The following is a 13,308-nucleotide window of genomic DNA, read 5'->3' on the forward strand; positions in this document are numbered from 1 at the left end:
TCTTGTCTCAAGTCCAAGCTTCCAAACAAGAGTTTCACTAGCAACGTTAGTACAGCTTCCACCGTCAATGATCAAAGAACAAACTTTATCTTTAACTAAACATCTAGAGTGAAAGAGAAACTCCCTTTGTTCTCGGTCATTGGACTTAGGTTGAACGCTCAATGATCTCCAAGTGACCAGAAGTCCTCGAGTTGGATATTCAAACTGCTCTTCCTCTTCATCAAAGATTGGCTGAGATCTTCCTCTTTTTCTTTATCGTCCTTGGACACCACTTCACCGTTGTCTAGGAGGATCATTACCTTTTGATTCGTACATTTGTTGGCATAATGTCCAAGTCCTTGACATTTGAAACACCGAATATCCCTAGCCTGATTGTTGGTCTCGACTGCCTTTCCTTTATCAAGATGAGCAGGAGCATTAGTCTTAAAAACTGAATTTGATGGGGTTGAAGACTTACCTTATCTTGATAACTTGGTTTTGGAGCAAAAGAAGGTTTAGAGAAACCCTTCCTCTTGGTTTGTTGTTCGATTAGAATCGCACTTCCTGGAAATAGTCCTCCACAGATTTGGTTCCTTGAAGCAAGCGTCTGAGTTTTTGGTGGAGATCTTTGTGATAATGAGCCGGCACAAACCATTTCCTCATCAAGGTAGTGAGCTCATCCCATGAAACTATTGGTCTTCCACCTGTCCTTCTCCTGTGAGTCAAAACTTGATCATACCAGTTAATAGCATAGCCTATAAACTCAGTTGCTGCTAACCTAACCTTCTTGATTTCAGAGAAATTTTGACATTCGAACACTAACTCTATTTTTCTTTCCCATTGTAGATAAACATCTGGATCATTTTTACCTTCAAAGGTTGGAATTTTAAGTTTTAAACCACCTAAATTGTCATTTCTTGTACCAAAAGGATTAACATCACCTTGATCACGGTTTCTATGACTTCGTCTAGGTCGGTTGATGGATTTATCATCTTCTTCATGGAACTCCTCTTCTTCAATTTCGTCCTCGGGCTGGTAAGTCCTCCTTGAACGTTCTCTCCTGGCTGCGGGTCTAGAACGGGTTTGTTGGCTATTCTGAATCTCGTCGAGCCTCTGGTGTAGTTCTTCAAGACATGTATTCATAAGGTTAGTAATAATGTAATTCAATGCCCTCATTTGCAAGTTAGATAGCCCAGCGACAGAATTTCCTGGCCGATCTCTTTCTCCATCACTTTCCATGGTTTCCTGAAAAACTTAACACGAAAAGTTAGCAGATAAAAAATCCTCACACACTCAAGTGTTTCTCTCAATTTGGGTAGGTCACTCAAGAGCTTTCTCCATAAGTTCTAAGATAACAAATCCAAGCAACCCAATGAAATTCGCAAGCAATAAGGGAAGAAGGAAGATAGAAAGACAAGAGGATTTTGTGAAATTTGTTTTAACCACTCCAAGGCTGGATTTCTCCTCAGCCATCAGGATTTCTCTTCCACCACCTAGCCAAATGCAAATCTTTTTTTTGCTTTTTTTTGTTTTTTTTTGCTTTTTTTTTGTTTTTTTTTTTTTGAAAATAGAAATGGCCTAGGTAAGGAGATGACCCAGATTGAAGATAGAAAGAAGAAGAAGTATTTAGAAATGGAAGATGAGAAGATGAACAGACAAATACCGGTTGAGTGGCTCTGATACCACTTGATACGCCCAAAATTCGAGGATCACTCAGCCGGACTAAAAAGGATAGAAACTCGCTAAGGTGCAAGGTGCAACAAGGGAGATTTGATGGATTGAGGGGTCGCACAGCAGTTGCGGAAGGCTGCTGATATTCCCAACTTTAATCACTGCTAGATATGACACACTAGTCCAAAAAAAGGAGGTTATTGCTTGGATATTACACACCAAGAAACAAAGAAATGTTCTAGACAAAGAACAAAGAGATAGACTCTAAAATGAAAAGGAAAATTAGTTGATGATTCTCAAGTGAGATTACATGAGTTTATATAGAGATAGAAAACTTGGTCACAAAGCCAAGTATTATTCTTGAAACTAAAACACAATAAAGATAGATAGTTTAATGAAGATTCAACTCTAGAAGTTTGTCTTCCCAAAGTGTCCTTCCCAAGGTGAGTTGAACTCTATTTTCGTCACTCCTCTTTGACCACAAAACTAAGTGATTATTTTGGGCTTTCTTGGACTTGAATTAGGCTCAAAGTAGGCTGGACTTGATAAGTATCATCCCCAATAGTTTTTCTCACGCTCTCTTTAGCCATAAGCTCTTGAATAAGCTCATTTAATGCATTTTTTAGCTTCTTAGCTTTTGCTCTAGTCATTGGTCCTTCAGGTACAAGCAATGATTCCTCCGCTACAAGCTCTTCGGGTTCAAGCTCAGCTACTAGTTCTTCAGGTTCAAGCTCAGCGACAAGCTCCTCCTCCTTAGCTCCATCCATGATCACATCAAAGGGTGTAACAATGCCGAGGGATTCAAGAACGTTGGCGCCGAGTTCGATAATCAACCACCACCGAAGCCACTAGGGTTCTTATTTCACCGGCGGAATAAACGACCCAACTACAAAGACGGTTATTTCTGGATGGAAGAGTGAAGACCGGTGATAACACCTCTTCTTCGCCGGCGGAAGCTGTTTCTGATTGGGATTTCTTTTGGGCTGTAAATCCTCTTCTTCGCCGGCGGAAGAAACAAAGTTTTGGTTTGTTCTAAAAAAAACTATTGTCGGGTTTTTGAGAGAAGATTTTTTGATATAAGTGATTTTATTTTAATTGATTTTATTCAGTTTTATTGAAGGGAATTAATTTTTATTTCCTATTTCAATTTTAATTGGGCTTTTGGTAATTTAAACACAAAATTGTGTCATTCTAGTTTTTCCCTAAGAGAGGGTGTCAATCGAGCAATTTTTCCCCAAAATTGTGTCAATCTGGTCTATTTTCACTTAATTTTGAAGTAACATATTTTTCCATACACTAATACGAGTATAACCATTTTTAGGGAGTTACACAAAAAATTAGGGTTTGAATGGATTTGGTTTTTGAAATGGTTTTTGGTTAGATTTTTCAAAAATACATTTTTTAACCATTCAAGAATTAGAAAATTTAGATTCTTAAAGATTTTACTAATTTATTAACAAAATCCAAAATCTCATTTCAATGGATTTTTGAGATTATTTGTACAAAACATATATATATATATATATATATATATATATATATTTAATTTTCCATTTGCTTTTAGTTTTATTTTGCAAAAACCAAAAACAAAAATCTTAAATCTAAAACCTATAATATATAATCTAGAAACCATTAAAATCTCTCAAACATTCATGGATTTAGTTGGAGAAAGTGATCAGAAAAAGTGGTTGGAGGCGGTTACCTTTGGAGTTTGATTGGTGACACAAACTAAAGCTCTTGAAGGTTCCAATATCCGTCTGTTACAAATTGGGTGGACAGATGTAATAGATATAATAGAAACAGACGGATGAAATAACCGTTTATCATGTGAATAGAAGATAGAAGAAAGTGGTTATACAACATACGAAAATAAGATGCTTACGACAATTTATTTATCTAAAAACCGGATGGATTATTGTCATTTCTATTTACATTTATTTTTAAGGTAAAAAGTGTAATTTTTTTCTTTTAAACAAAATTAGGGTAAATTTTTATTTTAATAGTCTACGTTTATGATATACGCTACTAACCATTAGTTTATTATTCAATGTATAACCATTAGTTTATTATTCAATGTAAAGCCTCTGTATATTAATAATATCAGGAGTATAATATTTTATTAGAGTTATTAATTTTATTGACATATAAACTAAGATAAAAAAAACCAGTATGAAAGAAAAATATTTATTTATTTATCAAGATATTAATTTATAGAGTTTATGTTACATTGTCATAATCTTACATTAAAAATCATTCTCGACCTGGTTATCGGTTAGAAATCAGATTGATAAGTATAACATGTAGTAGAAACGGATGTATAAAATGAGCATTGAACATGTGAATAGAATATAAGGAAGGCAGTTGTAAAACGTATGTAAATAAAGTGTTTACGACATTGTGTTTACCTTAAATACCAGTTGGATTATTTTTTTATCGTTTCTATATTTTTTTTATTGTAAGGTAAAAATCTCTCTATTTTTGTTTTTATGTTAAAATGAAATTACGATTAAATTATCTTTAAATAATCTATTTACATTTATTTTAGCTATGTTATTTTTATATATACTATTAACCATTAGTTTATCATTCACAGTAAAACTTTTATAAATTAATAACATCAAAAATATAATATTTTATTAGTGTTATTAATTTTAACTATTCATAAATTTTTGAAGCGAAATACTAATTTAGAATTGAAATATATATATATATATATATATATATATATATATTAATTCATAGAGTTATGGTTATAGCCTTAGTTGAAGAGTTATTCTTTAGTATCACAGAGAACAATTTATGTCCTTATAGCCAATCACTAAGGGGATTTGATGAAAGGAATTTAAGAGCAATTCATCAAATGAATTGTTCTCGTAAGGCACAACAAGCAGGCAACAACAATACTCTCGCTAACTTTGCGGAGGATTTCAGTCTTCTCTTTCGCTGCTAAATCATAATTCTGATTTATTCTTTAATGGCAATGGGGAAACAATAGGAAAGGAAAACAATATGCAGAATCAAGAGCAAGACTTGCCCACATCTTGCCCAGAGTCAAGAGCAAGACACATAGACTTGCCCACATCTTACTTAATTCATTGGTTTATATCTATTTCATGTGCTTGCCGATTAGCATAGGCACATAGAAAAGTTTATTCATATATTATATATACAAAGTTGCGGGGTATTTGTTGCTATGCTTTTCTATATTACACACAAACAAATCAAAAAGACTATACATAAGAAGACTAGAGAGACTTGGTTGGTGTTGTTGTGTGTCAAGAAGAATCTTGACGTTGACGACGCATTCTAGCAGCCCAAGACATTGAGTTATCATTATCTTTCTGATTGCTTCTTCTCCTTAGCCCTGAGAGCTGAGTTTGCCATTTTGCCTTCCACTCACTCTTTTCCTCCACCACTTCCTAAAATCACAACATTCACATTTACATTTAAAAAACTAAACATAAAATCAACATTTTGGACCCATGGTTTTACCAACTAAAGTATCAAATGAGTTCATTTTGTCAACATTCTCTATTCCACTAATCATACCTTTTAATAAATAATATAAAAATGGACAATTTTTCAATCGACACATACGTCAACAAAGCATTGGGACCATAATAAAAAGATAAGGTCATCTCCAATGCCCTAAGGTCAGTTCTGTCGACAAAGATACACACACAACAAATACACAAATGGTTCTCGAATCTACCGAGTAAATCTCTAAAATTCCAAAAAAATAAAAGAATAATAATACGAGAATTATTGAGGATAATACTACACACACATATTTGTCCATATACGTAACCAAAAAGAAAATATCCAAATCAAACAACTCAACATCAATGGATAAATCTATGAATGAGACAGAACTAAACTAGTTCACTACTCTTAAATTTTCTTAACCATAAACCAAAACTATGGTTCTGTTTTTTTTTCCTATCACAAAAGAAATTAATTAGAATTGTGAAAAAAAAAAAAATTACCTCATCGTATCGGTTACGTCGTCGACCGGAGAAAGAGAATGAAAACCCCATAGACAAATCACGATCATACAAAACTCTCCGGCGAGGATCAGAGAGAGTTTCGTAAGCTTCTTGAACTTTGATAAACCGATCCGTGTACTCTTCGACCCGATCCGGTGGAGATACGTCCGGGTGGTATTTTCGAGCAAGTTGTTTATAGGCTTGTTTGATCTCTGGGAGAGTGACTGAATCGGTGACGCCGAGAAGATCGTAGAAGGTTAGGTCCTGTGTTTGTTTTACTGGGTCGTCGTGGATGAGACGAGATTGGATCCGGGTGGATGTGAATCGGGTTCGGGTTGGGTAAGAGAGAGTTGATGGGAGCGAAGCTGGTGACGGTGGTAGAGAGGAGACTTGTTGTTTGTAGAGGAATGGGTGGTGATTGGTTGAGAGGATTGATGATGATTTGTAACAACACTTCATTGTTTTGTAGGGTTTTGTTTTTGGTTTGTTTGGTTTTTTGGAGTTTTGAGTATTGTGGATTGTATAACGTAGGGAATGGTAATAGTTGGGAACTGTGGAGAGGTGTGAAGGTAGATGAGACTGTTGAGGAGTAATCTATTGATTTGAGAGGGTATTTTTGTCATTGTAGTTTAATGCGAGAGGTAGCCGTCATTTTGAGACTTGAAACTTCAGAAATTTATTTAATTAGGAGAAAATAAACTACTAGTGAAAAATACCAAAAGATTCATTTTCTTTGATTATAAATACTTGTAATTATATGATCAGCTGAACCAATTGGAAAGAAAAACTAAGTGATTAAATGCGAAATTGAACGTATATGTCGTACCAGATTATCCATTATACCATTTTACAAATATGAAATCAAAACTAAAAAGAAAGTGGTAAATTCATCTTTATCAAGTTCAATCTCATTCATATAAATCTTAAAGACAGACCATTTAGAAGGCGAAGACACCATCTTCACCAAATTAGAATAATCGGTTAGGAAGACGACATTCTGATTATCTGCACTAATCATATATCTCATTGCCAAAACCAGAGCTTCAACCTCTGCGTGAAGGGATGAAAAACTACGACAGAGGTTGGTTGCTCTCATAGTTGGGGTTCCCCGACATAGGAGATACAATACCATCCGCGACGAGTATATTGGTCTGTCGCTTTCCAAGACCCATCCACAAAACATCTATAATTCATTAAATGCCTATTCACCCCCAAAATACTCTCTGGCAAGAACCATCCATAAATCTCCTTTGGGAATATCCCCAAAATCTCATCATATGCGGAAGACCAAACTTTGAATTCATCCTCCGCTATCCGTTAAATTGCAAGTGGATTAGAATCTAAATTGCTAAAATTTTTATCATTCTGAACCTTTTAAGTGAATTAGATTTCAAATTACTAAAAATAGTTGTAACCTAAAAATAAATAAATTGTGTATATTGAGATAAAGGAAATATTAATTATCTAAGTTTTATCGAAGTTTCAAAATTTATGCCAAAACTTGTGTAAATTATTATTTTTTAATGATTTTTAATATAATTTTTTTATAAAAACATATTTTATAAAATTTTAGAAAGAAAAACACATATTCAAACTAATTACGCATATCTTGCATCAGCTAACACAACCTCAAACTAATTAGAAACTCAAACTAGTTACACATATTCGATATAAACAAAACACAAACTCAAACTAGTTTACATATATTAGATATAAAAAACCCCACAAAAATCAAACAAGTGAAACATATGCAGGATGAGAAAATACAAACTTAAGCTACTTATACATATTCGGCAACCAAAGACACAAACTAAAACTAGTTACATACTTACATATATTTATCAAGTGAAGACACAAACTTAAAGTAATTACACGACATCAGAGAAAACAAATAAACTCAAATTAAGTACACATATTCGACTTCAAACTAGTTACACATATTTAACATCAAATGATACAAAAACAAACTATTTACACATATTCGATATCAGGATAACAGATTACAAACTCTTTTGCTATATAAAAATAAAAAAACTCAAACTAATTACACATATTTGGCATCAAAAGACAAAAACTCAAACTCGGTACACATATTCAGCATCAAATGACACAAACGCAAACTACTCACATATATATATCTAACATTAAAGAACACAAATAAACTTTAAACGAATTATACATATTCAACATCGAAGGACAAAACTCAAACTATATGCACATATTCGACATCCGGAGATACAAACTCAAAAAGTTTTTTCGATAAAAATATATATATTTTTCTATGAAATTTTAGAAAGGGAAAAAAATATATCATTATCTTTTATGTTTTTTTGTTCAGAAAAGTAATCAGAATCGAATTGATTGACTAATTTTTAAAATGATTGTAATTGTCGAATAATTCAATACATAAGAACTTAAGATTTTATTATCAAAGAAATTTTATAATCAAAGATGTCTATAATATATTTTAAATTTTGAATATTAAAACATACGAATAAAATAAAAGAATTATGTTTGATTTGAAAATTTCACTTTTAAGTTTTCATTTCTCATTTTTATTTTGCTAAGAATGTAAATATTAATTAAAAATAAAATTGTTTAATTTTAGGTTTTACAAATTTAATGAAGCATACTTATGAAATCAGTACAACGAAAATAGCACGATCACATGATAAAAAATGTAAATCTTTGGAAAAAGGGGATAAAGTGGAGAGGCAACTTGACGAGACTGTGCTAACAAACTCATCTTTTATTATTGATAGATACTATATTGTTTTCATTTCTCTCCGTTATTCTCGTGCTCATGAGTTTTGGTGACACAATGTTAGGCGGTGCTTCGGTGGCCTAAGCTGCTGGCAATAATCCTTATCCCATTTTGCTGGGCTTGAGCTACTATACTTCCACGAGTCCATTTAGAGAGTTCTTTGGACTGACCGAATGTTACTTGTCTTTCGATATATAGTTTATGTTGATAGCAAATTAATCGTTTCGCACCAGCTGCCTAATAGTCAAAGACACCACCTGGTATTGAGTTTTTAATATATATTTTTTCCTCCAAGAGAAGATTTGACTTTGTAGAGTTGACCATTTATTTGGAAATTATTGATCATGTGGAAGCAATTAATCAAATCATCAACATCACTTAAAAAAAAAAAAAAACAAATAATGCATTGTTGTAGTGAGGGGAAGATGATAATACAGACTTTGTGCTTAATCTTGTCACTTTCTTAACTCAATACTTGTGGTTGGTTCTTGTGGGAGTTTAAGAGTGAGTTCTATGTCCAAGAACCCGACAAGATGAAGTCTGATACGACGACAGAGATGTGGAGGAACAACATTGATATTGTTGTTCTTGGTATGGTATCTCTTGTAATCCTAAGAGTTAGCCCTCAAGGACAGTTATCTCAATGGCCCGTTGAATAAAATAATAGCCTGTTAGACTACAACATCTTCATGGCCTATATCTTAGCTACAACAATCTTTCAGTATTTTAATCTAAAGTATTTTAGGTATTTTAAATCTTATTTATTACTTAAAGTTATTTAAGAGGCAATCGATTAGCTCTCACCACTAGCTCACCATACAGCCGAGGAAATTGCGTTTGCGCTTTTGAATAATCAAAAGAGTCTTTGTGCTACGGTAACCCCACACCTCATGGGTTACTTTTTTCCAAGAGGAGACTTAAATTGACTTTGTCGTTGTTCATTTGGAAATTTATATTCTCCGTGGAAGACTTGTTAAGTCAAGCTTTACTTGTTTTGAATGTTTTCAAAACTGGACCGGACCGACGATCGAACCACGTTAACCTGCGAACCGGTAGCATATCCGGGTTAGGTTAATATCAAAAACCAAAAAAATTGAACCGGTAAAAAAATCATATTAACCCACCAAAAACCCAAAAACCGGTGAACCATTGAACCGGATAAAACTGAGTTCTAACTTTTTTTGTAAAAACGAGTGCAATTAATTTCCTTTCTAGTTTTATTCTTAGCAGTAGTAGAGTTATTTAAAATAAAAATTCCTGTAATTGAACTTTTTACTTTTTATACTAGATTTTTTTTCTTCTAGTTTGAATGCTTTGCAACTCACACTACAAATCTTTAAAATCAAGATAATTTTATTGAAACCAATTATTTTTATAATAAAAGATGTTTGATTAGTGCATGCTTTCGTAATCAATTTGGTGTTCATTTTTTTCTTAGTGTACGTAATGCAAGCGAATGATTACTAAGATAATAAACCAATAAATAGTTTGTTACCCTTTAAGTTTATAACTTTAAAAAAAAAACATTATGATTATTAGAGCCACCACTCGTTTCCTTATGATCATTATGATTATTAGATCATTATGATTATTAGAGCCACCACAAGTTGTTTTCCACGAATGTACGAGACGATCGGATTACTAGAGCCACCACTCGTTTCCTTTTTCACAGAAAAAAAAAAAAAAATACACAAGTATCAAAGAAAAAATTATGTTGCATTCTTGTAGTCAGGGGAAGATGAGAATATGGAGCTTTTGTTTAATCTTGTTCCTTTCTAATTCGATACTTGTTTTGGCTTCTCATGTTAGGCACTTGTGTCGTGCAGACCAGAAGAATTCTCTTTTGGAGTTCAAGAACGAGTTCTATATCCAAGAACTCATTTCCAATGGGATTGTTGGTGATAAGAAGACAGAGAAGTGGAGGAACAACACTGACTGCTGCACTTGGGACGGTATCTCTTGTGATCCTAAAACGGGTAAGGTAGTAGAGTTAGACCTCATGAACAGTTTTCTCAATGGCCCTTTGAGATATGATAGTAGCCTGTTTAGACTACAACATCTTCACAGCCTTAATCTTCGCTCGAATAATTTTTCGGGTATTCTACCAGATTCCATAGGCAACCTCAAATATTTGAGGGTATTGAGTCTTGGTGATTGCAATCTCTTTGGAAAGATTCCTTCTTCGATTGGAAATCTTACTTATCTCACTAATCTTGATCTTTCTGTTAATGAGTTCACCGGTGAGCTACCGGATTCAATGGGGCATCTAAACAAGCTAACAGAGTTGCATCTTGGATCAGCCAAGCTCAGTGGGAAATTTCCTAGTGTGCTACTCAATATGAGCGAGCTCACCTGGATCGACCTTGGTTCTAACCAGTTCGAAGGTATGCTCCCATCTAATATGAGTAGCCTTTCAAAACTAGTGTATTTTGGGATTACTGAAAATTCTTTTTCTGGATCTATTCCATCGTCTCTCTTCATGCTTCCTTCATTGACCTCTCTTGTCTTGGGAAGAAACAACTTCAACGGTCCTCTTGACTTTGGGAATATGTCTTCACCATCTAACCTTGGAACTTTGTCTCTTCTAGAAAACAATTTCAATGGTCCAATACCGAAGTCTATATCGAAACTAGTTGGACTTTTTTATCTTGACCTCTCTTTATGGAATACAGAGAGAGCCATGGTCGATTTCAACATCTTCTTGCAACTGGAGTCTCTTATATTCCTTGACCTCTCTTATATTAATACAAGAAGCACACTTGACGTAAGCATATTCTCACCTCTCTTGTTACTTGGTTACTTGGATCTTTCCGGGATTAATTTGAAGACCAGCTCTACTCTCAGTCTTCCCTCACCCATGGGTACCTTGATTTTAGCATCCTGCAATATTGCTGAATTCCCCAAGTTTCTAGAAAACCAAACCACTTTGAACTATTTAGACATCTCTGCCAATAGAATTGAAGGCCAAGTACCAGAATGGTTGTGGAGTCTACCAGCTTTGCAGTATGTAAACATCTCTCAGAATTCGTTCAGTGGTTTTGAAGGACCAGTGGATGTTATTCAAAGATGTGGAAAACTAACCATGCTTGATATAAGTTCAAACACATTCCACCATCCGTTTCCTTTGTTACCAAACTCTACAACGATCTTTCTAGGCTCTGATAATCGGTTCTCGGGAGAGGTTCCTAGAGCAATATGCAAATTGGTTTCTCTTGATACACTTGTTCTATCCAACAACAACTTCAACGGCTCTATTCCTCGGTGTTTTGAAAAATTTAATACTACTCTTTCGGTCTTACATCTTCGCAATAACAACATCTCCGGTACTTTTCCAGAGGAATCTGTAAGTGAACACTTGAGATCAGTTGATGTTGGTCGCAACCAGTTATCAGGAGAGCTTCCCAAGTCTTTGATCAACTGCACTCGTCTCGAGTTTCTTAACGTGGAAGATAACAGAATCAGTGACAAGTTTCCATTATGGTTGAGATCGTTGCCCAGTCTACAGATTCTTGTTCTCCGTTCTAATGACTTCCATGGGCCAATATATTTTCCTGGAGAGTCTTCGAGCTTCAACAAGCTGCGAATCTTTGATATTTCAGAAAATCGCTTCAGTGGAGTCTTGCCATCAGATTACTTTGCTGGTTGGAGTGCAATGTCATCAGTCTTAGACATTGTAGACGTTATCCCGAGTAGGTATGCGGGACGTGACGACTCTGGAAACTATCAAAACTCAGTGACTATGACAATTAAAGGATTGACGTGGGAGCTTGTTGGGAGTGTTTTCGCAATTTACAAAACCATGGATGTCTCCGGAAACAAATTCGAAGGAGGTATTCCTGAATCCATTGGTTTACTTAAGGAACTGATTGTGCTCAATATGTCAAACAACGGTTTCACAAGTTCTATTCCACCAGCTCTGTCAAACTTGACCGATCTTGAATCATTGGATCTATCTAAAAACAAATTATCCGGCAAAATCCCACCAGAGCTCGGGAAACTCACGTTTCTAGCACAGATGAACTTCTCTTACAACAGGCTTGAAGGTCCAATACCACAAGGCACTCAGATACAAAGTCAAAAGAGCTCTTCATTCGGAGAGAATCTCGGGCTTTGCGGTGTTCCTCTCCAAGAAACCTGCGGAGGAGAAGAAGAAGCAACAAAGCAAGAGAAAGATGAAGAAAAGGAAGAAAAATATCAAGTATTTAGCTGGATCGCAGCTGCAATAGGCTACGTACCTGGTGTTGTGTGTGGACTTACCATTGGCCACATTCTCACTTCATACAAACGTGAGTGGTTCATGAGAATCTTTCATTATTTTACTTGATTAAAAAAACATCGTTTCTAAGGAGGATGATGTCCCCTTGTAATAATAAATCAATCACCTGCACCTGTCTCAACACTTGTTTGATTAAGAAGTTTTGGTCATAGAGGATAAGTGTAATATTTAAGCCAATACAATTGTGAATGGTGAAGAAGTATGTTAGTCTGAATTCGTATTTACTTTAGTTTACAAAATTCAAAAGTTTTGTATGTGTACTCTAATGTACTGAGTAGTATAATGAGAGTGGTTTGTTCCAAAAATTTAGTTACATGCGGTCTCTCGTCTCTCTGTCTTTTCCTCTTGCTTTCTTTTTTTCAATAAATATATAAAACTTGATTGGTAACAACTCTGTCTTTATCATCAAGAAAAAAGGTCTTAATAAGAAGGTGAGTGTAAGCTTAGCTAGAGCAGGTTCTGATTCATTGTCATTGAGCTAGATATTAATTACTCTTGACGTAGCGGCAATCATGTTTATTTTTTATGTATTGTCATTCTACTGCTGCTGCTGCATGCTGCATTACATATCGTAAACAATCCTATTTTTCACGAGAGAAAGAAACAGATCAACAAAGATTGTCAAAACACTT

General features: G+C 34.5%; 2 protein-coding genes across 3 annotated transcripts; one reads left to right on the forward strand and one right to left on the reverse strand.

Moving 5' to 3' along the window:
* Nucleotides 1-4,749: 4,749 nt before the first annotated feature.
* On the reverse strand, nucleotides 4,750-6,383 carry LOC104719077 (chaperone protein dnaJ 20, chloroplastic). The gene is made up of 2 exons (XM_010436919.3): nucleotides 5,637-6,383; nucleotides 4,750-5,069 (listed from the first exon to the last, which is right to left on the reverse strand). The coding sequence occupies exons 1-2, from the start codon at nucleotides 6,093-6,095 to the stop codon at nucleotides 4,926-4,928; spliced, it is 603 nt and encodes a 200-aa protein (XP_010435221.1). The 5' UTR covers nucleotides 6,096-6,383; the 3' UTR covers nucleotides 4,750-4,925.
* A 3,482-nt stretch (nucleotides 6,384-9,865) lies between these two features.
* Nucleotides 9,866-12,981, forward strand: LOC104720416 (receptor-like protein 48). Of its 2 annotated transcripts, XM_087469449.1 has the most exons (2): nucleotides 9,866-10,784; nucleotides 10,915-12,981. In XM_087469449.1, exon 2 carries the CDS (start codon nucleotides 10,949-10,951, stop codon nucleotides 12,722-12,724), a length of 1,776 nt encoding a protein of 591 aa, XP_087325575.1. In that variant the 5' UTR covers nucleotides 9,866-10,784; nucleotides 10,915-10,948; the 3' UTR covers nucleotides 12,725-12,981. The 2 variants fall into 2 exon arrangements, with proteins under 2 accessions (XP_087325575.1, XP_087325574.1); XM_087469448.1 differs by having other exon boundaries at nucleotides 9,867-12,981.
* The last annotated feature ends 327 nt before the right edge of the window (nucleotides 12,982-13,308 follow it).

The sequence above is a fragment of the Camelina sativa genome, chromosome 10 (assembly GCF_030686135.1).
Source record: "Camelina sativa cultivar CO46 ecotype springtype chromosome 10, ASM3068613v1".
NCBI lineage: Eukaryota > Viridiplantae > Streptophyta > Magnoliopsida > Brassicales > Brassicaceae > Camelina > Camelina sativa.